We start from the raw sequence: 26,230 nt of genomic DNA, 5'->3' as shown, positions 1-26,230 counted from the left end.
GTTTAGACCATTCATTGGGCATGTGAACTTCGAGTTGGAAACAGACAATCAGGCTCTTTCTTGGGTGCTAAATAGGCCCAAAAGAACCGGAAGGATAACCAGGTGGGCGCTCCGTATTTCTTCTTTCAAGTTCAACGTTCGTCATATTAGGGGTTCTGAGAATGTCATTGCAGATTGCTTAAGTAGAATGTTCGAAGGGAATGACGAGTCTGAACTGAATCCTAATGTGGGAGAACTTGAAGTCAATGCTGTTGGTGTCGGCGCAATCCTTTCAGATTTTCCTCTACTGTATCATGAGTTCGAAGATCATCAGAAGTCGGATCCTGAATTGAAGAAGATCATAGACGCAATTAATGATGGTACGGAAGTAAAACCCTATTCTTTGTCTAAAGGTGTCCTTTGTTGTAAGGGTCGAAAGGACCGTAACCTAAAAATCGTTGTTCCAAAGGTTCTTGTACCCATCATTTTTAAGTACTTTCACTCTTCACCCATTGGTGGTCATCTAGGTACTTACAAAACCAGGCAAAAGATCCGGCAGTTTTTCATTTGGAAGAAAATGGATCATGACATTAGAACGATGATCAAATCTTGCCAATCTTGTGGTATTAGTAAGCCTAACTTGAACAACAGAATTGGATTGCTGTCATCTTCCCAAGCCTCTCGCCCCATGGAACGGTTGTTTATAGACTACGTAGGACCTTTCCCTCGCTCTTCCCTTGGAAACACCCATATCTTTGTATGTATTGATGCTTTCTCTAGATTTTGCTGGATTTTCCCTACCCAATCCACCAACTCCCGTACTTCTATTAACTGCCTAAATTCCATCTTCTCATCCTTCGGTCCTCCCAAGTTTCTGGTTTCGGACAATGCTAGTTCCTTCACTAGTAATTCTTTCAGGAAATATCTATTTGAGTTGTCCATCTCCCACGTTACTACCACCCCCTATTATCCGAACCCTTCATATGCTGAAAGGTTAAATAGAAATTTAAGATCTGCTCTGATCGCATATCATCACGACAACCAATGCAAATGGGATTCTTGTTTGCATTGGCTGGCCCACGCCTTCAACTGTGCTACTCATGAATCTCACCGGAAGACACCTATGGATCTTATGTTCTGTTATACTCCATATTCTCCTATGTCTAATCAGTTGTCTATTGAAGATCTGTTGCCTGAATTCTCTAAACCTAAAGATGTCCAAAAAATTTGGGATGAGGCTAAGAAAAATTTGGCTGTGTCCTACGAAAAGGTTAAAAATAGGTATGATAAAGACAGAAAGTCATCAGATTTGAAAGTTGGTGATCAGGTCTATGTAAAGTGTTACCCCATCAGCAAGGCTGTCCATAAGTTTTCTGCTAAACTTGCCCCCAGGTATCAAGGGCCCTGTACCTTGTTGCAGTTTCTAACTCCGGTATCCGTCTTAGTCAGTGATCCAATTGCTAAACGTATTAGGCGTGTTCACCTTTCTCAAATTAAACCTGGTTAACTGGTAATTTTTCTTGTTGAAACCTTTTGTTAAGTGTAACGTGGGTGGAGAATTAACACCCTCTGTTGAAGTTGTTGTGCATACTACTGATTGGTGAGTGAATTTATTATTTGCCTTGTGTTAAGTATTTTCGGATGGTTCATTTGGTAACTTATTGATGATTTTCTGATTGGAACTTGTTACTTGTGAAATTTTGGTAATCTTTTCTGTTTTAGTGTTCTTGTGTTATTTCCCAAATTATCGTCATTATTTACTTGAAAACTGATGCTTGTGTGGTGTACTTCCGAATTACCATTTTGGTAATTTATGGTGTTTACCTTGCTAGTTGTACTTCTCAGATAGTTTCTATCCATTAGGTGGGTAATTTAACCTAAGGAATCATGTCCTGGTTGTTTCCGCATTGAATGTTGAACACCAGATTAATTTATCGCGATGTGACTTGATCATTGCTATCCTGAAGAGTAGTTGTGGTGATATGAATCGTGTGTGTTTACTGTGTGAAAGATTTCCATCTGTCATCTTTTCATTGTGTGGGTGTGAGTGTGTGGGATTGGTAGTGATTCGAGTGACGTCGTATGCTGTTTATTTTGGAGTGGTTATTAGCTTTGATGTTGTATGGTCGGTTAGTGGTGGAGATAATGGTTCGTTTGTCTAGTGCATGGACTCTGTGTCTTAATCGAGCTTCATTTCCTACATACTGATCCTTGTACTTATCTATAGCTCAATGACCTTGTGTTCTCTCCTTGGTTAGCCTTGTGAACCACTTCTGGGTTTGTTCTAAGCGTGAAACTTACCCTAATTTTTTTAATCTGGTAAATGTATTTACATTGCTTACTTGGATGGAAACTATATTGGAATTCTAATATCTACTTCTGGTGTAATGGAATTGGGTTGTGCACTACTTGAGTATGGTTGTTGAATTTCCTTAACTTTCAACCTTAGTGGTATCTAGAGTTTGTTTTCATTCTTGAGTTGCAGATCACTGCTGGTGTTATGTAATTTACCTATCTTCTGGTTGTTAGTGTTATTTTGGTTTGCTAATGGGATCTTTTCCGAAGCATGTATCTTCTTGGACCTAATCGGTATGCCTAAGGGCATTGATTTATGATGTTTTGGTGGAGTAATTCTAATTTAATGTTTATTGAGATGGAATTATGGCGGAAGATCATGGTGTGAAGGATGTTTACCTTTTAAACTCTAATGAGTTAACCCATGTGTCTTATCTGTGGTCGTTCCTATGGGTATCGTGTCAAGTATTTAGTAGATATGGCACTTTGGTATGGGAATGTGTTTCTTTTAATTGTACCTCTGTGTCTCAGTAGATTTTGGGAGGAATTAAGAGGTGTATCTGCAACTCATAGTGAATTAACTTGTCTTGCTATTTATTTCTTCTTGGTATCGTGTACTTGGTTGCTTCATCTCACGTTTCTCTGCGTTACCTGCTAATCCGACGTAATTTTGAGTTTGTTTTTTTACTACATGGTTCTATTTATGTTATGTGCAACTCTATGGCGTTTTCTTTTCCCCAGTGGTTCTGTAAGGGACATCCGGTAGTGTGCGTTGTGTAAGGTATCGCTCCTTATCTTCCTTCTTGGTTATCTAATCTGAGGTCTCACCTTTGCCTTTTGATTTGATTGGATGTACCATTGTAGGATGAATTATTTAGTGATGCCGTATAATAGGTTGGTTATTAGATTCCGGATTGTATTCCCTCCTGAGTTTTTTTCGCTCCGTTTCTGTCCTGTTAATTCCATTCTTTATTATGCTCAGAGGAGTGTTTGCTGTTGATCTGTAAACTATTCTTGCTTGGTATTTCTTGGGTGATCTGTTGTCGAGGACCGATTATGCGCAGCCCTACCATCTTGATTTGAAAAAGATCTCCAACCGATCGGCTCAGAGCTACTCTTGCTTGAAAATGGTTTATCTGATAGTCATGGAATAGGCTTTGATCTGAATTCTGTGCTTTCTGTGTTTTTCTCTTATTGGTTGACTTGTATCCTTTTCTCCTTTCCCTTCCTGTTTGTGATGCTTTGAATCCGTGAGATGTTGATCCAAGTTTTGAAATGATTCTGTAGTGTTGGTTGTACAACGAAGATTTTGAAATATTGACCATTTAACTCACTGATTGGTAGTGCTTGTGCTATTATGCTCAAAGTATATTAACATTCTTTGTTTTCTATTTAATTGAATTTGTTTGAGACCTGTCCTTGGTCTATGTATTATTTTCTGGGGTAATTTTTTCTTGGTTTCCTATGTAACTCCTTTCTTTGGGGTTTATTTTGAATCTCTTTGTTTCTTCTGTTGGTAACTTGCGTGGAGTGGTTGGATGCCTCATGATGTAGCGATGGCCATGATGCTTCTTGTTTCCCTTTGGTTAAATGATTTTTATGCACTAATTTCTCGGGTTACTTGTTTACTATTTCTTCCTGGGTGTATGTAAATGTTTTTTTTAATGTGAATCGTGCCTTTCTCTATAGTAAAAGCCCCAAATTTTCATTTAGAAAGATTAATTTCTTAGTATTGTTCAAAGATTTTTGAAACCTGGTTCTCGCCGTCGGGAATTTAGTATGAAAACTCGTGCAAATATCAGAAGTGACTATAACGGTTGGTGTATTACTTCTTCAAAATAGACTGTTTCTGTGTTAACAGATCATTATCGTATGGAGTGATGTGAAGTTGTTCTACAAATCTAATTATGGACTTCGACGCACGTTGATCTGCTTCAACTGCCTGTTGAGTTATCACCTTATCATGTAAGCTCAACGATCTGGTTCTAACCGGTAACCTCGCTTCTCCTAGAAACGTCAAGTAAGAAATTTTATTGCATGTATATTTGAAGTGCTCCTTATCTCCGATCATCTTCGTTTCGTCCTACCCCATGTTAGTCTTTCGGGGGAGGAGGAACTGTCACGGAATTCGGACGCGTATTGTAGTGTGCCTGGAGACTTGCCAAGTTGCCTTTTCATCAAGGCTAAATTTGATAATTATTTCGACTCATGGAAATTGATCTTGGAGTGTCTTATGTCTTGAGATAATAGTTACGCTGTCCGCCACTGTAGCGCCGGCTTTCGGTAGGCATGCTGTGGAGTCTGTGCTGCCACCTAGGAGCAACCACGGAACTAGACTCACTTTTACTCCTTGCACGCACGATAATAGGCGACTGGTTTTGTTTTGAAAAGTGAAGACACGACGGAGCTGCTTCTGTGTTTACTGTTGGATTTTGACCGGTTTTAAGTGAAGAAAGAAGAAAGGATGTGGGTTGTAATTGACCCTGGGTGATCACATTGCCAAGGGGCGATGTCCTTGTCGCCGTTCTATTTCCTTTAATTATTTTTTTTTTCTCTACGACCTTAGTACAATCTGTAAGTAAGCATCCACTTTTGTTACCAGGAAATCTAACGATGTGAGAAGGGAACCAGATAAACCCAAGTTAAATTCGTTTGCCTTAATGAAGTACTTAAAAGGATAATATTCTACTGTCTAAAACATATTCGTGCACAAGAAAGGTATTCTGCCGTTACCAATGAAAGACTGTGATCTAGATCTTTTTAATTGTAAATTAATTATCAATTATTTGGGGCTTTGTGTAACTGGTTGTAATGTTGTTCAACGTGTTAATTCCTTACAATCTGAAAATCCCCATCAGGGAAGTCATTATGAGTTGGAAATTGTTTCTTGTCACCATTCGGCTGCGTGTTTTTTTTTTCCTTTCTGGGTGGGTAGCCATTTTGTGGTCCTTCGTCACGTGACCCCGTTGCCATGACAGCAGAGTTTACATGAGTGTGGGCGTTGCCCCTGTTATTTTGACATTTGCCGTCTCTGCTCTTTGTTACGTGCAGACAGCTGACGGGCGTTTTACGGAGAGATTGTTGAATTCGGCTCTTGGGATGAGACGTGATTCTGTAATGCGTCTATTATTTCTCCGTATGCTTGGCTGTCGTGATTTACTAAAATTTTAATGCGGATAATTTTGGTCCTTGACGACTTGTTTTAACTGTGGATCACTTAAATATTTTATCTGTTTACTCCTTCCTAAAGTTTTTGGTGGAATTTATTTATTGTGGATTTCACATGTTACTGCTCGGGTTCTGCAGTTGAAGTGGTTATTAAGGAACATTTTTCACTCTGAAAAATTTTGTTGTGTGAAAACCTGGTTTGGAAAAAGTGATCAATTAAGTACCCCTTTCTTGGGTTCATTTCTTTGGGTTGTTTCCTATTCCCAGTTTACCCTCTCTGAAGATTTCTTGAAAGTACTGGTTTGTGAGCTCAGATTATTTTCATTTTAATTGGTTTCCATGTTTTTAATTTTAAAGAACCAGAAGGTCGTATAATTAATTTAATTCCTTTCAATTTTACTCCATGGAATTTGAAATTAATCTTTAATTACGATTTATTAATTTTATTTCCCTTTATTTTCCTCTCTTAATTTGAGGTTAAGCTTTAATTACCATCTTTTAATTTTATCCCTTTTATTTGCCTGACTGAAATTGAAATTTAATTACTATTATTTAACCTTCTCTCAATAAAGTTGTTGTAATCCGAAAATGAATTCTGATTTTAGTCAGTAAGTATTATTTCTCTTTCTATCCACTTGACCTCTGTTTAGCCTAGCTGTTTCCACGCTTGCTACGATCTTCCTTTGGGAAAATTAGTACTGATTTATTTAATTTGTTTCCCTGGATCGTGCAACTACTGTTGTGAAATACCTAGCTTGTAAGTTCGCGACACTCTTTTTAGCTATTATTAGTTCAATACGGATCAGTGATGAAGTTTTTAACGTTAAATTACGTATGGAGGTCTAGGGAGTCTTTCATTTTCACGCCCTTCGTGGCCCTTGTCTTCCTTTGGCCGATATCTTCATTTTTCGAAGTGTCGGATCCCTTCCTTTTTTCTCTCTGATTAGTGTTATATAGAGGATGGTTGCCTAGTTGTACTCCCTCTTAAAACAATAATCACCACCACCACCAACACCACCTCCTTTTACGGTTTTCGGAGACGCCAAGGTGCCGGATTTTAATCCATGAGGAGCCCTTTTACGTGCCAGTAAATCTATCGAGGCCGGCGTATTGGAACATCTTCAAATACTGTATCACCGGACTGAGCCAGGATCGAACCTGCCAAGTTGGGGGGAAGGGTAGCGCCTCAACCGTCTGAGACACTTAGCCCAGCACTGAGAAATCGTGGAAGGAGAAATGGTCATCTGTTTCCTTCACACAGGTCGTGCACAAGGATCCTACACAACCTACGCCTGGAATGAAGCTCTCTCAAGGAATATTTGACCCAGACTAAATCGCGTTTGAAGCGGTGTTGGGAATGTAAGTAGGAAATCTCGGACTCGGTGCGAAAGTGGAGCTGCTAAAGAGACAGTGTACCACACTGTAAAAGAGTGTCCTTGTACACGCTTCGCAAGAGAGTGGGAAGAGATATAGAATGCCACCCCTAGTGGCCCATGCTTTACATGAACGTACTCGCAGTTTGATGATAAATTTATATTCACATTTTTTAAATCTCAGTACCTCTCGTTTTTTTTATCAATTTCGTTATTTACTGATGTTAATATTACCTTGAACTTGCTCCCAATTCAAGTAGCTCTTCAATCTGGAAGAGTGTAAATCCCCCCTTGGCCTGTGTTCATGTCACAGGTTTTTAATGAAAACTACTTTCTGTGATTTCTTGGCCTGTGGTCATTAATTCATGATTTTCTTATTGGCTACTATCACCTGGACATGCTGCTCACATCATCGGCAACTTTTACGCTGATTGGTACCGATGATGTAACCTTTCGCCGCTGTCTTCCCTTTGATTGGTTATTCTTTTTAATTTATTATTTAATCCTTTCTAAATTATTTATTGAATATTCTTACTAAAATTCCTTCAGGACCTCTTATCGGATTTTTTTTGTTTTTGTATTCTACTAGTATTCTCCGTAGTAGCTTGTTAGTTTTCCCGCGTTACTTTTCGTCTTCCGCTTCTAGAACATTCCATATTTCTACATAATGCTAGCAGGAAACTAGCTAGCTTGCGTTTTCAGCCACATTAGCCATCAGAAGGTCAACCACTCGCCAGCGCATACAGTACTGGTGCTCTCGCTGCAGCCCTGAGACACGCGTACATGTCAAGCGTAAACTTCAGTCGCCACAGTCGCGACAGAGCTTTTCGTGTTCACCGCAGAAACACATCAGATGGCAGTTGGAATTCGTCATTTAACGACGATTTATTCGTCTGCCTTTCTTCGCATTCGCCAGTGGCATTCAGTTCTCATAACTCTTGCATTTAAAATATTGCTGACGACTGGTTCGTTTAGCCGCCGGTGAAGATCTGTTCACCCGGTTTCTTTTCTTCTGCTAGTCATCGAAATTTTATGGCTCAAAGATCTAAATGCTGCTATTTGGTTTTTCAACCATATTATTGGACTTTAACATTTTTCTTGAAGGAGCGCTACAAATTACGGACAAATTTCTTCTTTCAAGATCCTGCCATCTAGTGTTTTTGAACTTTTGTCAACCATTTTTTCTCTATTTATATTTAACTTTTTCTTGTAATCTTGAATTCACTTTAATATTTTCTTGTTATTAAAACTTTTGTAACTTAAATCATGGTTTGACACTGGTCAACCTGCAATGTAGTTTACATGACTTTTTTTTGTTGCTTATGCTGAATGTTTTCTAGTTTCAATAACACATCAGTCTTATTTACGTTTAATATTCAATGTGAAGTACCCGTGGCTGTTTAGCTCAAGGTCTCGCATTTTATTTCTTTGTAAGATTGTACTCAAGGTCACGCACTTAATTTCCATTCAAGATAGTAAAATTTTTACTTCTTTTAATGTGATTATTTATTCTTAATAGGCCTACTGACTGGAATGAAAACCTCCCAGTGGAGTATTAAATGTATGCATTTGTTCACGTAAATATGTAGTTAAACCATTCGATAAATAAATAGTAGTGAATTAACTGTATGTAATGTATAAAGTAAATGTAAATAAATATATGTAAAAATTACCAGGAAATAAACCGGAAAACAGTAATAGCGATAGACATGTTTAAGCTCATATCTTCTTAAGCTGGATTCTAAGACTCTAGGTTCCCTAACTATGTTCAGTAGAGCATCACCTATTCCTGCACGCTTTTTCTGAAACACCTTGTATAGGCTACTGGATTATACCTGTATACCGGGTGGTCTACCAGCCCCCATCCTTCGTCGTGCAGCCACCTACAGAGCACGTCGGAGAGAGCTAACCCCGACGCCCGATACTGGGAACCCAGACTTCCAGCTCACCGCCCGCCAAGAGGACAGTATCGCCGTTTAGCAACCGCTAACCCCGCACAACCAAGGAGACTACCGCCAAGAAGACAGCTTCGCCGCTAGCACCCGCTAGCTGCGCACAGTCAAGGAGACTACTGCAGCCACTAGCCACCCTGGTGGCTCCAGAGCAATTTGTCAGATCAGTTTGGTGTACTGAGATCGTGCCTTGCCCGTGGCGTAATCCACGTACAAAACTAGCCTGACCTGACACGACTCCTCATCTGCCTGCCAGAATCGAACCTGCTCAAACCGAGATAAGTCTCGCCCACAATCCACACTAATCTTCATGTGCTATAACTGTCTACAGTTAAACTGCTCAGCCGCAAGCTGCACAAATCAGACCCGCTGCAACAGATGTGACCACCACCACCACCACCACCACCACCACACCGTCTGCCCAGTCCCACAATACCAGGTCAAACGCGCTAACTGCACAGGAAAACATGCCGTTTCATATCCAGGCTGCCCAATCCTCAAAAAAGCAATAATTCTCACCACATCGCAAACAAACACCTCCGCCAACTACAACCAACTAACCAACAACTTCCATCCCTACTAAACCTTAATCCCCTCCCACACACTATTTAAACCGCACACCACAAACCATCCCAACCATACAACTTCTTAAAAATCTCCTCTCTCTACTAACCAGCACTACATAACCCAAGTATCCCAACCCAAGACCTTTTCCTACCCAGAAACACTGCATGCCCCAACAACCGACAACGCACCTCTAAACAAATCCCTTCTAAACCTCTCAATGAGCCCAACTGATGGCAGCACCTTCCAAAGTGCAAATAAGTCACCTATTCCTAAGTCCCAAACAATGGCAAACAACTGCCACCACCACATTTCAATACCTCCACATTCGTCACTCCACCATTTCCTTGAAATACTGGAAATTAACTACCAAATAAACCCACCAGTCAACGCTCTTAAGAGCCATACGTCAAATTGAGATTAAGGACCCAATCGGTCGGGAATCTCAAACAAATTCACGGCTGCCGCTCCAGTCGCTACGCGAGACTCAGGCTCCGGCAACAAGTTGTAATTATCCAGCCCAGTCCGCGAGTGCGTTTGACCTTTCCAGTATTTCATTCCCACTCCTTTCAACCCTACCCAATTTATTCCCGTCAAGAATATGCCTTATAAACTCAGAAATAAGAACAAGCCCGGTGAATCGAGTAACCGGGCCCCTGTTTATTTCCCAAGCCTATAGAGCGTTCCAACCTTAAATTGCAGTACAGCGTAGATGGAGCGCGCTGTTGCGAAATCGACTCGTGAAGATCACGCTCGAGTGTGACTCAAACAGGGCGTCACAGTTCCACATTTTTCGTTTGTAATTTTGTAATGTTAAGTTCATTCATTCATAAATTAATATTTGTAGGATGGTAAAATAAATACAACATACCTTAATCACTGGCGTTGCTCTCAGACATTGGACGTACACCTTCTATCCTTTCTGCAAGGCCTGATGTTCCCACTTTGGATGAACTGGGTTCGAGAGATTAACTTGAGGATGATCCGGACGATGAAGAAAGTCATATTAAAAACTTTTCATCGTCGACATCGTCCTGCAATTCGTCTGCTTTCCACAAAACTTTTTCATTTTTCTTTACTTCGTTCACGTAATTTGCCCAATTGTCTTATGTTTTTTTGCATAACAATTTTAGTTCAGCATTTGGAACAAAACCATGTTCATTACCCGCGTGGACTAAGGCAAATCACGGTCCTCGGATTTTCGGTGGCCTAAGTCCCGAACTCGCCCCTTCAAAAGCGGCCTGCCGTGCACTTTTCACTGTCGTATCCTTCCATTCTTTTGTCATTGTCTGCCCAATATTTACCCACGATTCATCTGTGTAAATTATAGCTTTATTTTGTGCCCTCAAACGTTTTATCCCCCTGAGATATCTGTGCCTCCAATTAATAATTTCATCGGTTTCAGTGAAAGCTGCTTTATTACCCCGTCTTAAATATCGGAATCCTATATCATGTAAGAAGCGATACAACGTAGTTTTGGAAAATCGTGGCAAAGAATCCTCACCATTTACGCGACTAAAAATCACGTTCAATGTCGGTGGTATGTTAGCAAATAAAAGAGAGTGAACCGCCCGACGCATCCACTTCTAACAATTTCATCATATTTAATTTTTCTGTCGTCCTTCTATTTTTTTTCGAGAGTTCGCAAAGGACCATGTGTGTGTTCCTTCCTTACAGCATAGATTGTTCTTTCGGAACAACCTGTAGCTTTAGCTGTTTACTGATTGCGCTGCTCATATTCATAGTCTTTAAAAAATAATCCAGGACACTCATTATAATATTGCGTTCTTTTCCCCTGAGTTTACCTACGGAACGTTTCTTTTTTATTTGACGATCCATTATACATCCTTCTGCACTTTTTCTTCGAACTAAGAACTATACATACGAGCACGAACTGACAACTACACAGACTACACAAACACAATCCACTTGTCCTCAAGAACTATACATTTATCACTGATCTTGTCCGGCTCCATTGCTAAATGGTTAGCGTGCTGGCCTTTGGTCCAGAGGGCCTCGGGTTCGATTCCCGGCTGGGTCGGGGATTTTAACCTTCATTGGTTAATTCCAATGGCTCGGGGGCTGGCTGTGTGTGTGCCGCCTTCAGCATTAGAATTCATCACAGGTAGGAGCCCCATTCTTATAGACGCGTAGGTCGCCTATGCGGCGTCAACACTGGAAAGACCTGCATTCGGCCTCTTCGGAGGCCACACGCCATTAAATATTATATATATATATCACTGATCTGTATTTAATCAATCTTATAATACTGATTAAATCACCATTGCACACGGCTGCCAGTATATTTAAAAGCTGAGCCAGCCGAGTCACTCGTGAAACGTAAACAAACGAGACGTTCTCCCTGTCGTAAATTAAGAGATAACGAGATAGGGACTTGAGGTATGATTTAAAAATAACTTCCATATTCGAAGAGCGTTTGCTTTGCTTTAACCACGCCATGATCCTTCTGCACATTTTCTTCGAAATTAGATCCCCACGCACGAGCATGAACTCATGAACCACACAAACGAAATACACTTTCCCTCAAGAATTGTACATATGTCACTGATATGTATTTAATCACTATTATACATACTGCTGACAAAATGAGCACTGCACTGCATGCGACTGTCTGGAAATGTTAAAAGCGCATGTTTGGGAGATCACTACCGGTACTTCAGCCAGTCAGCCAGACAGCCAGCCGAGTCACGCGCGAAACCAAAATTCAAGGAGATATTCTTCCTGTCACAAATTAATAACTAAGCAAGATAGGAACTCCGGGATTGTTTTAAAAATAACTTCCAAATCTGAAGACCATTTGCCTCGCTTTGACCCCCCATGCAAATTCAATAGGAAAGACGCTGGCCAGCGACTGACGTTTTCGTGCCTACATATAAAATTCCCTGAACATGACTGAAAATAAACGCATATACTGCTTATTGTTATCATTTAAATTTAAAAATAAACTTATCTACATCGAGCTGAAATGTTTCTTTACCAGCAGTGAAAAAATTCGGAAAATAATGAATATAAAATAGGAGTTATGGCATGATAAGTTCTATGCAATGAAGATTTTGCATTTGGAGAAACTTTCCATTATATTACCATTTTCACACTAAATTATTGTTTTACATTTTTTTTGTTAACGGCATCATATGCGCCTTGAAATTCTGTACATAACACGATATTCAACCATTTTAACCGATAACATTCTTATTCACGGATATTTGGCAAACCCGCTGCATTAGAGTAAGGCAGCGCTACCCGCAAAACATGGGAGAAGGAAAGAGACGGAATTATCCCATTACTGATGTACTGCAATTTAAGGTTGGAACGCTCTATAGATACTGCAGCCATCGATGAAATTTCCAAGACAGTTACCCAGTTTCTTACCTCCCCAAGCTCATCTCCCTCTTACTCCATTCGATCCACGTTGCCCGCACTCTCACAAGTCCACCTCCACAACTCACCCTCACCATGACTTGGAAGACAAACTTTCAAAATCCCTTCAGATACGACAAGAATAAGTCCGTATTCCCTGCCTCACCTAAATGCAGTATAGCCACGATCCCTCTTGGTATCCAATGATCTGTGCTCCTGAACCGGTGCATAATACTTGGCGCCATTTCAAATATCCTTCCAACCCATGTTGCAGTGATAGATGAATCCCACAATAACATATTAATGATTACCCCTATCCGAGACTTTCTTTTGAAAGACATACTTCAGAGACTCACTCCACTCCGAGATATCCGCCACCCTATAATTACACACCCTTCAGACTCCCTCAAGACCCTGAACCAGTAGTATCCGAAGAAGAAGAAGAAGAAGAAGAATAACAATCAGAAGACTATCCTACATTCTGGAAATGCGGCACTCAAACTGACCCTAACATCACTCAACCTGCAGCCACAAAACCTACCCAAACCAATCTTTTTCAGTCAGAAACTTCTCCAGCAACACCCATGTACCAGTCTGAAATAGCCCCCTCCCCTATCAGCAAACCTGCACCCATCCCAAATCGAACCCGCACCACTCTCACCAAACCTCGCCCACAGTCTTCTCTAATATTCATGTGGTACAACTGTCTCCAACTAAATCACTCCGCTTCAAGCTGCCCTAATGAGACCCGCTGTAATCGATGCGGCGATCATCATCAACATCATCACACCGTCTGACCAGTCCCACGAGAACAGGTCAAGTGTGCCAACTGTAAAGGCAATCATGTCGCTTGTGACTCAGGCTGCCCATTCTTTTAAAAGGCAATCAAAGCTCACTACATTGCGAGCAAACACCTGCGCTACCCTTAACCACCCACTAGCCAGGCAGACGGCAATCGCTCCCAACGCAAGTTCTCACACACCCCTCGTCAACAAATCAATGGTCGCCACCACCACATTTCAAACACTCCTATTCTCACCTGCTCCTACCTTCCCTGAAGTACTGGAAGTTAGGGCATAAATGCTCCAATCGCCCGGAGCAACCAAACTTCGCCACAACTCGCTAGATGAGGAAAAGTTGCTCTTGAAAACCAGTTGCAACAGGCAAAGAAATATCTCCAGTTGTATTGGGACAAAGAACTTAAGGAAGGTCGACGCCGGCGGTCGTCCGCTACGCACTCGGATCCACCAGCCCCTTGCGATCCAGTTTCATGCATCCCTTCACATTTACAACAATTCTGAAGGACATAGGTCTCTCTCCCTAAACCGGAGTAATATAACGAGATGTGTGTTTACGGGCTAAAAGACAGCAGAAATCGTGAGCGCCACTATTAATTCATTAGGAGTACCTCGAATGAACCCATAAAACGAGTAAAGATCCGCAGAACACGTACTTTAAAACAGGAGGTGGACGCACAGACCGAGAGAACGGTACTGTATAGACTGGGAAGTGGGCGCCATTGGTCAAGTGTCGCAATAGCACACATGGCAAGCAGGCGGGGAGATATGTCACAGTGAACAGCACTCGAAGTAGGAGGTTCGAATCCCACATACATTTAACTTTTTTTTAACAGCCAGTTGCCTGGGATGTGGTAAGGCTGCATACTTGATAACTTCCAAGGACTGATTTGTTTAATTGACCCTGTTTTTTTGCTAGGGGCTTTACGTCGCACCGACACAGATAGGTCTTATGGCGACGATTAATTGACCCTGTAAAAGACCATATGTGTCGTTGCATTGGGTGTGGTGCCGGGTTGGACGAGGATGAAAAGATGATGGTCTGTGGCCAGTTAGCTACGTCGTACACATTCCAAGCTTTGTAGACTACAGGTACGGCAAAGTATACCCCATCTGAACGATGACAACGTGCGATGGCAGGTAAATATGTAGCTGCACGAATTCACAACACAAAGTTTATTCACTGCCTCGAGAAGTAGGCCTATTTCAGCGACGAGTATGTGGATATGTTACTTATCTATGGAGAAGTTAGACAATGCATACCAGGCACAACGCCTGGACGAAGAACGCTATCCGGATAGACAACCGACGGGCATGACATTTCTGGAGTGTGGAAGGACACCTGCGGGATACTGCATCCCTGGGAAGGACACGGCCTGTTCGAGATCATCCCGTGACGTCTGCTGACAATGAACGGGTCGTGTTTGACGCTATGCGGCGTAACCCTCATACTAGCACACGGGCCATTGCACTGGAGACGAACATCAGCCGAGTGTCTGTTACGCAGATATTGCATACCCACCGGTTTCACCCGTACCATCTACACTTACACCAGGAGCTCTATGGTCATGATTTCGATGCCCGTATGGCGTTCTGTCAATGAATCCTACAGCATGTGGACACTGATCCTGCTTTTCTAGCGACACTTATTTACGGAAGAAGCACGATTCCACAACAATGGAACCGCTAATCGCCATAATATGCATTACTGGAGTATGGATAATCCCCATTGGTGCGACAGACAGCTTTTCAGGTACAGTGGGGCGTGAATGTATGGTGTGGAATTATGGGTGATCACCTCATCGGTCCCCACTTCTTTGAGGGCCATCTGACCAGCCAACGCTATCTGCGGTCCCTCCAAGATGAACTACCACCGTTTTTGGAGTATGTGCCACTCCTTGATCGCTGCAGGATATGGTTTCAACATGACGAAGCTCCACCGAACGCGGCGGTGGTCGTCCGGAACCATCTCCATGCGACGTATCCTGATAAATGGATAGGAAGGAAAGGACCTGTCCCCTGGCCCGCTAGATCGCCCGATCTTTCGCCCTTGGATTTTTTCTGTGGGGCTATGTAAAACAACTGGTGTATGCACAGGAACCGACCAGTCCTTGTCACTTTAGACAGTCCATCACTGAGGCATGCCGACCCGTTTCGCCAGAGATGTTGCAACAGGCCAGACGGTTCTTACATCACGCACACTTCTGTATCGACCACGGAGGTCGTCAGTTCGAGCAGATGCTGCGTTAAACGACGTGGATAACTGAAATCCTTTCACATGTCTCCTAGCTTCTATCAACCCAGCTCCATGCCAACGGGCCTTTTCAGGGCCAATAAACAAACCAGTCTGTGAAAAATACCGGTATTTAGTATACAACCTTGCCACATCCCATGCAACTGGCTTAAAAAAATATTTCCATGGGACTTTAACCTTCTAACCCTCGAGCACTGTCAACTATCACACTACCGCGCGCTAGCTAGGTGAGCTACAGCGACACTTACGTACAGCGCCCACTTCCCAGCCTATACTGGCCACCGACCATCATCTCCATATCCTCGTCCAACCCAGCACCATACCCAATGCAACAACACATACAGTCTTTTACAGGGTCAAATAAACAAATCAGTCCTTGGAAGCTATCAAGTATGCAACCTTACCACATCCCAGGCAACTGGCTGTTAAAAAAATGTTAAATGTATGTGGGATTCAAACCTTCTACCTCGAGCATTGTCCACTGTGACATATCTCCCCGCCCGCGTGCCATGTGTGCTATTGCGACACTTGACCAATGGCGCCCACTTCCCAGTCTATACAGTACCGTTCTCTCGGTCTGTGCGTCCACCTCCTGTTTTAAAGTACGTGTTCTGCGGATCTTTACTCGTTTTATGGGTTCATTCGAGGTACTCCTAATGAATTAATAGTGGCGCTCACGATTTCTGCTGTCTTTTAGCCCGTAAACACACATCTCGTTATATTACTCCGGTTTAGGGAGAGAGACCTATGCCCTTCAGAATTGTTGTAAATGTGAAGGGATGCATAAAACTGGATGGCAAGGGGCTGGTGGACCACCCAGCATTTATATAAGCTACTCGAGAAGTATATAGCCTACTGCCCAAACAGGAACACTTGAAAATGATACAATATAGTACCAAAGTGACCTATGAAAACATCGTTCAGTATTTGTCTGGAGATGCAATGAGAAAACGCAGAACATTCCAGGATAATAAGCGAAAAGAAGTTGAAAGAGTGGTAAATTTAGACAGTCCAAAGGTTATACGTACCGAGTTTGATGGCAGCATCTGCGAAGCACCGATCGTAAATCTGGCCCACAGAGTCTTCTTTCGGCAATTGAGCTCCGGCCATAATTTGATTCTGTGAACAAAAGAAAGGTAGGTTGAATGTAATAACCGAGGAAGAACCCACTTCGTAAAGTCTCGCAAAAATGTTGCGGAATATTTACGGGGGTGAAAAATAAAATATTTTAGAAATGCCTAGTTAACAATCTATTAGAAGACATATATACGTCTTACATACGGTGCTCTAAAATATTTAAGAAACAAATAGTTAAAACTGCCCTTCATAACTCTCCGTAAAGCGTTATGGACTAAATGCAAAAGAACAAAATCTGCTTTGGAGAATGAAAGGGAAATGAGTTCTTGCGATCGACCATGAAGTTACATGTTAATAAATTATTATTACAACTTGCTTTACGTCGCACCAACACAGACAGGTCTTTTGGCGTCGATGGGATAGGACAAGCCTAGGAGGGAGGAGGAAGCGGCCGTAGCCTTAATTATGGTACAGCTCCAGTATTCCCCTGGTGTGAAAATGGGAATCAACGGAAAACCATCCTCAAGGCTGCCGACAGTGGAGTTCGAACCCACTATCTGTCGGATGCAAGCTCACAGCTGAGCGACGCTAACCGCACGGCCGACTCGCCCAGTATATGTTAATAAATGGTCAATATTTCATGTTGTTTCAAATTGTATTTAAAATCAAACTGTCACCAAACCTTCGGTAGGGAGACAAAAAGCACTAAACGACGTAATTCTCTCATGTGCCCTACTTAAAATACCTTTTACAGCGTTTGTGAGATAAAATTATGCAGTTCAAAAATATGACGTCAAAGCTAAGATAATTTTACAAGCTTAGATAGAAGACCTGAGACCATCGTGGTTTCTGATGTGCACCTTCTGGCACAAGAAGTGAAGGGTTGAAAATCTCGAGGTTCACCGAAAGAAAGGTGTAGGTATAATTTTTAGGCTAACTGATATACAGAGGTTTATCTACAATTTGACAAATAAAGGATGCCCTTCTGCTTTCCTAGAATGAGTTTAAATGATAACATTCGCTATACATTGTCCTAAACACTTCCTACCAGCATAATAGAACTAACTTATGAGAGTTTATAGCTAAGTACATATTGGACAAACCAAACCCCATGGCGCAATAGTCCCGAAGGGCCACGGTCCGCCAAGCGACCTCTTCCCAGCCTGAAGGCCTGCAGATTACGAGGTGTCGCGTGGTCGGCACGACGAATCCTCTCGGCCGTCACTCTTGGCGTATTGGACAAATTTAAGAGAAAGCCCCTTGCACGGGAAGAGGTAAACACGTTTGACTCTGATTCTTCCGAACAGGAGTCCGCTCAGTTTCTGTGTAGAAAGTGTAAAGAAAGAATCCTCAGAATTTCTCAAGAATACTAAAAGTCTTTAAAAACATTTCACCCGAGCCACAGTAAGAATCTCTTCATTTCGAATATTGCTCAGCCACTTTTGAGCTGCCTAGCGTGGCAGAAGAAACAAGAAAATGCCCGATAAAAGACAAAACACAATAAATGAAAATTAGTGCATATATGGACTTGGTAATGCTTTCATTAACTTGTCAGGTTCATCCCATCTTTGGACACAAAGGGTCGTAGGCAGGGCTCACCCATTCCTTATCCATCTATCATCCCATCTTTTCCGACATAATTCTCTCGACCAAGTCTGGTTCTTTCTGTACTCCTGCGATATTAGATATCGATAACTAAAACGATTTTTTTCCTATGGATATGCCAATTTCTAAACATTTATTAGAGTTATTAAAATGCCTGATCAGCTCCGTATCCGTGAAATATGGATCCCGATCGAATCAGGGTATCTAAGATCTGCAGTAGCAAATTACGTGTCGCGGTGGTAGTAGTAGAGGTTTTAAGAAACACAGAAGGGCCATACAAGGAGCGAAAGATTCATCAAATTCAGGAAATATCACGAGTTCCACAACGAGATCGGACAGAAATGAAGAAGAAGAGAAGCCCAGTAAGAACAAGTAGAAGCAATCAGAGTCTTAGCTTAGGCCCAGTGATTGCCACACATGTTGATATATTTTACGGGTGTTAATTGAAAGCGTGTTTATTACAAAACTAACAGATCGTGATTTTTTCATTACGTCTCGTGAACATACAATACAATAATCTACTGTCAACTGTTTCGTCATTATCTATATCAACTATCAACATCCAAAAGTAAAATTCTCTAATTTGTACATGGTCATAATCTTCAACACATGTCTCACAAGTTGCGAGTCTCTGGATAAAAAGCAAAGTTGAGTAGCTTAGACGGTAGAGTTCAAAATGGTGAGTTCGATTCTGGCTCAGTCAGTCCGGTGTATTTGAAGATGTTCAAACAGTCAGCCTCCTGTCGGCAGATTTACCAACACGTACAAACTCCTGCGGGACACAAAGTTCTGGCATCTCGGTGTCACAGAAATCGTAAAAATAGTTAGTGGGACGTAAAACGATTATTATTATTATTATTATTATCATTATTATTATTATTATTATTATTACTCTGGAGGCAAATATTATAATTAGTATTACGTCCCTTTAATGATTTTCGCAGCCACCGAGGTGCCGGAAATTTGTCCCGCACGAGTTCTATCGACACGAGGATGATGTCCTTCAACACCTTGAAACACCACTGGACTGAGTCGGGATCCAACGGCCACATTAGACACAGAAACTAGCGGTGCTCTACCGAGTGAACCACTCATCCAGGTGGGAGGCAACTACTGTATGTGTAACGTGTGTACTAGATCCGCACCTGTCACGAACAAGACAGCAGACCAATGTTGTAATAAGCTGTGTCTATATCATTAATCCTAAAGAAAACATTGTACCAAAACTTTCTCCACTTAAGCCAGAGGACGATGGAACGTGGCACTTCTTTTCTAGTTGGACATACAACTCAAGCATGACACAGTGCTTCACAGTCTGAAGGTAAATGGACTGCTTATGACGGATTACGATAAATTATCCTAAAGTAAAATTCATTAAGGTAGAGAATTAACACATCTATGAGTGCTTTTCCAGTTACACCACGTTAAGGGTCTGCGTGCAGACAGAAGCTACACGTGCAATCAATTCCCAACTTTTATTGACGCGAAACGTCATTCAAATTTATGTCAAGAGTCTCTCCGGCGCTTTTCGTGTAACACAGAAAGTTATTATAGCTCAAAAATTGTTACATATACGGGAATGATTTATATATTTTATAGCAGAAGGATGAATGCACATGTGACTGCGGTAGCTGACATGACGTCATCATAAGACGCCCATTAAAGGTATGGTTTTTGTACAGTAACAACTGATAAAAATGGTGAAAAAATAAAAGAGTATGTAAATATTTCAACTTGTTTATTTTATAATGAAATGACATATGGCTTTTAGTGCCGGGAATGTCCGAGGGCAAGTTCGGTTCTCCAGATGCAGGTCTCTTGATTTGAAACCCGTAGGCGACGACGCGTCATGATGAGGATGAAATTATCATGAAGACGAAACATACACTCAGGCCCCGTGCCAGCGGAATTAACCAATTATCGTTAAAATTTCCGACCCTGCCGGGAAACGAACCCGGGACCCCTCTGATCAAAGGCCACCACGCTAACGATTTAGCCATGGAACCGGATATTACGTAATTGTAATACACGACAGACACTTCACGTAAATAACTCCAGTACATCCTCCCATGTCTTTGTCGGCTTTACAAGGATAAACAATGTGTCAATAATAATGCCATTAGTTTTACGTGCCACTATGTTTAGAGTTTTCGGGGTCGTCGAGGTGCCGGAATATGGTCCCGCAGGAGATCTTTTACGTGTCAACAAATCTATCGATACAAGACTGATTTATCGGAAAATCTTCAAATAACAATGGACACAGCCAGGATCGAACGCTTCAATTTGAGCTCAGACGGCCAGCGCCCAAACGTCCTTACTCGTCCATGATGGAATTCCCAATACAATTTGAATTTGTATGCTGGGTAATTATGGACGAATTAATGGCAAAGCCGTACCAAGGTTGCTTCCACGCGTAAAGAAACACAACACTTTCCGACGATACCAGCTTCTTCCTGACATACGCATGTGTTGCCGACGCAACACGACTATCGTTCGGAAGTTTCAGTTTCATTTGGGCAACCTTACACATGTATTTCTCTGAGGAAGAAACTTGTGCTTGTAAATCTGTTTTATCCAACACATACTTATGAAAGCCCTTACATTCAAACAGCAAACCTTTAAGTGATTCAATGTTTAGCTTATTTCTATCTGTCCACTGAGAAAGATAATTGGCTTTATATCCAGGTACTAAAAATAAGATTTAGAAATCCAGAATATATGGTTGCGAGCTCCGTTTATTAAAAGTCCATTTCTCCTGACATGCCATGTTGTAAAAATCTATAGAATATTTAAAATACACACATTTTATGTCTTTCCCCCGACTCCCGGACATAGGGCCAGGGTAGGACATGTCCAGGAAATGTAGGACGTTTGGTCATCCTAGTATTAGGTAGATGTTCAATATTACTTAGTGTTTAAGGTCATCAGTGACGTAGACGGTTTATGAACAATTTCGGAGATCCTAACCATTAGTTCGGTTATAACCAGAAAGAAAAGGAAAGAAAACATATTTCTTTCTAAGGGAATCCATACTCTGTTAAGTAGGCGTGAGATGAAATGCCATTTAATTGAAATAGCCTAAATGTATAAACTAACGCAGTTAATTCGATTAAAGGCAAATGGAAGTTCCGGGGCCCATTCAAGATCATTATTTTCTTCTTCCTAGAAGTTTTCTCTTGCTTTTACGTCGCACCGACATAGGTCTAATGGCGACGATGGGATAGGACGGGGCTAGGACCGGGAAGGAAGCGATTGTGGTCTTAATTAAGGTACAGCCCAACATCTGCCTGGTGTGAAAATAGGAAACAACGGAAAATTATCTTTAGCGCTTCCGATGGAGGGTTTCTAATCCACGATATCCCGAACTGAAACAGCTACACGACCCGTATCGTGCAAACAACTCAATCGTTAAGAAAAATTAAAAATAAAATTACCGTAATTCTCTACAAAAGCGTTTCCCTACTGCGCATAAGTTTACTAGAGGTTACTCAACTAGAGATGCCGATCCAGTTCGGATAAGTCACTTTGGAAAGACCTGGCGGGGCTCTCTGCGCACATGCCACTCCCAACAAAGTAATTTTCGTGTGGCCGTGGGCCATGTATACACAATAGCAGCTGAACTAGGCCGATGTGAGCACCAGAGGGACTTGTTACACCACGCCGAGGAGCACACGACACAATATTCAGATCACACACATGAAACATTTTTTCCTTCTCCTTTAACACTTTTTCGAAGTTTGCATAGGAGATAGCGGAAACATTCTCAAACCTAAATTATTTCCAATGTCAAAAAATCACGAGTGGTTTGCCGTTACTGGGTATGGTTATTTTGAAATGTCTCAATCTGCTAACCTAAATCCTATTCCGCAATATGCTAGTAGCGTACTGAGGACCCGGGCAGAGCAGAAAAAAACAAACAAACTATATCATCATCATCAACATCATCATCATCATTACAATCTGTCGGTTACGGATCCTCCAGTTTTCTGGAACATACTATGATAAAGTAAAATTACCGCTAAAACACACAAGGAATGCTTCCTGTATTCACGGAACCGGTCACATGCGTAAACGGCACCCTGCGTTGGTATGTATGACGGGAAATATAGTACAATGCAGCTTCAAGAGTGTACTGAAGGAAATAACCTTCATGAAACTCCTTATGGCCAGGAAGGGAAGGGGGGAGGGGAGGGGGCGTGATAGTCGAATACTATCGTCACTGACTCCTCACCAAGGCGGCTGTGGTTCGAAATGCCTATGGTCAGGATATCAACCTCCACAGAGAACTACAAGTTGTCTTGCTTGCTTAATTTTTTTTTACAACGTGCAATTCCGAATGCCTTCGAGGTTCCCGATAATGAGATCGGGGAAGGGAAAGATGTGAGAATTTCGTGTTCAGGTCATTACGTCTAAGGACAGAAGGTATAGTGTACAGGTCTAGCAAACCATGAAGTCAATGAAAAAATGTCCAACAGTAACTCATGTCTAAAAGGATAAAGTTTAATGACTGAATATCTAATTTTTTTCATAATACTAAGCTGTTGAACGGACATTTTGATAATACATAACGAAACATTTACTTAGTAATACGGTACCCTTGTCAGGTCCAGAATTTTTAGCAACATAAATACATACACTATTATTTCGCCTAAAGAAAAAAATTATTCAAAATGATTTCGACTACTACTAAGATTGAGAAGTAGAACCTCCAAAAAGATCTACTGGAGATGCTCACTCAGAGACGTTTCTTATGCTACTTGTGCCACAAATTAGGATTTGGATAATATTCAAGTGTACGAAGTCGGTACATAAACTCATCAGAGTAGAGGAACTCAGATTCTTGTCAGGATCAATATAAATACTCGTATAAAAGAACGAACTGATAATTATCCGAACATCGCCACGCAGGAATTGTTCTAGAAGGAACCAATATTGTCAGAAATGAAAAGACTGCGGTTTTGATGCCCGAGAGGCAGGTTATGAAGTAAATCGAGAGCAGAACCGAGCAAGACCACGAGATAAATACAGCCATACAACTGGACTCTAAATGGACAGCAGTTTTCAAGATATGACTCGGATATTGAAGATCCAGACCGAATACTAATATTCACCACATATGAAGCCTTTAGATTTTATCACTTAATCGAGTTATATTTAGAGATAGAGCATTCAGACGATACCGAGTATGTTCTTCCAACTGTACACCTTCCATGGAATCATTGCTCTCCTTTAAAACTTCCGAGGTTTGCATAGGAGACAGAAGAAGAAATGTCAGAATTATAATGAATGGATTGCCGTAGGCTACTGGGTATGATTATTTTGAAATGTCTCAATCTGGTAATCTAAATCCTATAGATGTATAGATACTGAATGGAACATACATGCTGGAGGAACCTAGACTCAATAACGGATCGAATAACACCAAAAGTACAACTGCAGAACGCAAGAGACGGCTAACGGAATGTCACAAACTTGAGTCTGCAGTGCTGGCCTCTTGTAAGAACGAACGACAAAACAAACAAACAAACAAACAAACAAACAAACAAACAAACAAACAAACAAACAAACAAACAAACAAACAGGTATGTACTGCAGTCGGAAATCAGGGGTTCGTGATTTTGACAATTGCTAAATATTATGCAAATGAAAATTTAAATGAACAAAATGTGAAATGTTCAACTCGTTTATTATTTCTAACTGCAACACACGCTTTGAGGTCTCCCGTACATAACTCTAGCGGCCATACCTGGTAGAGCTTACCACGTCTTGTTCTCAGAAGGATACTTCAGAATAACACACAATAAATGAGAGGATCTTACCATTTACAGTAGTAATGTAACTTATTTTAACAACAACAAAAACTAGAATGTATGACTGAACGAGAATTAAAATGAAGTAATCCTATTTAAAAATAAATTATACATCGACCAAGCATCAATATCAAGCTCCTGCTTCAAATCCAAAGAGTTGGTCTGAAGAGAACATTAATTATTTCACAATTTACCTGAAAATTAAAACAAGAATTTGCCTTTAAAAACCGAACCGGTGCTTCAGCGCACAGGCACTCAGAAACAAAACTGGAAGATATATGAAAGAATACCGAAACAAACCCTACAATATGTGCCCACTGGGAAAATATTTACGGGACGTTCGATAAAATTATAGAGTGAGACACATGGACAACATGGTCTGCTACTTGGCAAGACGACGTTGAATACGAATACACAGGGACAACTCTTTTCATCCTCAGCAGCCATTTCCTTTTCTTGCTTTGTTTTAAGAACACAGACCATCAACGGGATGGATCACAAATTTAAATGCCGCACTATATTAATTTCTCTATTTATCAAGTCACATGTTTCTTCTTAGTTGTCTGTGTCCCCATTGTAAATCTCTCACGCCGCCCTGGGGGAACGTCTCCTACTTTGGGAACTAATGACTAACGACTTATCCACTTGCGAAACGTCAGGTATTGTATAGCTGGTCGTGAAAGTACCGACAAAGAGGATGATTATCTAGTTTGTCCAATAATCTCCACTACTAATGCATCTTAGAATACCTGTATCTGACGGTAACATCAGCGCAATGGTAGTAAAAAATGGTACCATGTGATACCATAATAATCTTGATAATAACTAACGATGGCAGAAGTAAGGGCATAAAATATAAACTAGGACAAGCAAGGAAGGCATTTCTTTAAATTTGCTCTCTTCGAACTTTAATATAATAAAATTAGAAAAATGTTTTGAAGACTTTCGTCTGGAGCCTGGCATTGTATGGAAGTGAAACACGGCGATAACTAGCTCAGAAACAAGGACTTACTCTTGTAGCCATCCCTAACGATGGAACGTAAACAAATAGCTTAATTGTTTTCTGTTCTAAGTTAAAATCCCACTTTGCTGATTCCTACTGTTAACCTCATAACTTTAGTTAATATTCTAGTTTCTAGTTATACCATCTAGCTCATCATCATTATTATCTTCGATAACATCACTACCATCATGTATAATTACAGTACTAATGCAGCTTTAAAGTAGTTCGTAAATCATTTTAATTGTAATATTTTAAATACCTTGTTATAATATGTGCATATGTAACTGACTATTTGTAATACTATGTTACTGAAGAAAAGTGTATTTTTTATTTCATTTATGACTTTATTTTACAAGGACTTCCATAAGAGGTATTATAATTTTAATTTAATATTTGTTTTTATCTAATGTAATAGTATATGTATATATGTTTCACATCATTAGGTTTGTACCTGTCTGAAGCACAATGAATAAATATATAAATAGAATTCTGCTGTTGAAAGGAGATGGGAAGATCGAATCACGAATGCAGAGATACTGCATTGAACTGGTGAGAGGAGAACGATTTGACAAAATTTGACCAGAAGAAGAGATAGACACCCTGAAGACACCCAGAACTTTTTCCGTTGGTTTTTGAGGGAATTGTAGGGTAGGGACGGCAGGAGTAGACCAAGGTATGAATATGACAGTGTAGTCGCAGTAGTTATGTAACAATTAAAAAAATATGAGATCCTTCTATGGTAAGGAAACATTATTGCTGTTATCATAACATGGTTGTCATTTCGAACGGCTCTGCTCAACAGCACCACGGGAAGACGGCTGCACGTGAATTTGTGAAAATCAGTATTTAAGTTCAAGATACACGTGGGAAGAAGTTAGGCTGAACATTATTTTTATGAACTCAAGGGGACTGGGGGTTTAGAGGGGGCTCATTCTGGTGTTTACAGCATGGGAAAATAGCGGCGTATACATT

General features: G+C 41.0%; 1 protein-coding gene across 1 annotated transcript in view; it reads right to left on the bottom strand.

Moving 5' to 3' along the window:
- LOC136874790 (MICOS complex subunit Mic10) overlaps positions 1 to 26,230 on the bottom strand; it is a 205,673-nt gene that overhangs the window by 14,219 nt on the left and 165,224 nt on the right. Inside the window, exon 2 of the mRNA XM_067148462.2 lies at positions 16,792 to 16,882. Within this exon, the coding sequence (XP_067004563.2) occupies positions 16,792 to 16,882 (91 nt within the window). The remainder of the gene's footprint in view (positions 1 to 16,791; positions 16,883 to 26,230) is intronic.

The sequence above is a fragment of the Anabrus simplex genome, chromosome 5 (genome assembly GCF_040414725.1).
Source record: "Anabrus simplex isolate iqAnaSimp1 chromosome 5, ASM4041472v1, whole genome shotgun sequence".
Lineage (NCBI taxonomy): Eukaryota > Metazoa > Arthropoda > Insecta > Orthoptera > Tettigoniidae > Anabrus > Anabrus simplex.
This window is presented reverse-complemented; position numbering and strand designations above follow the sequence as displayed.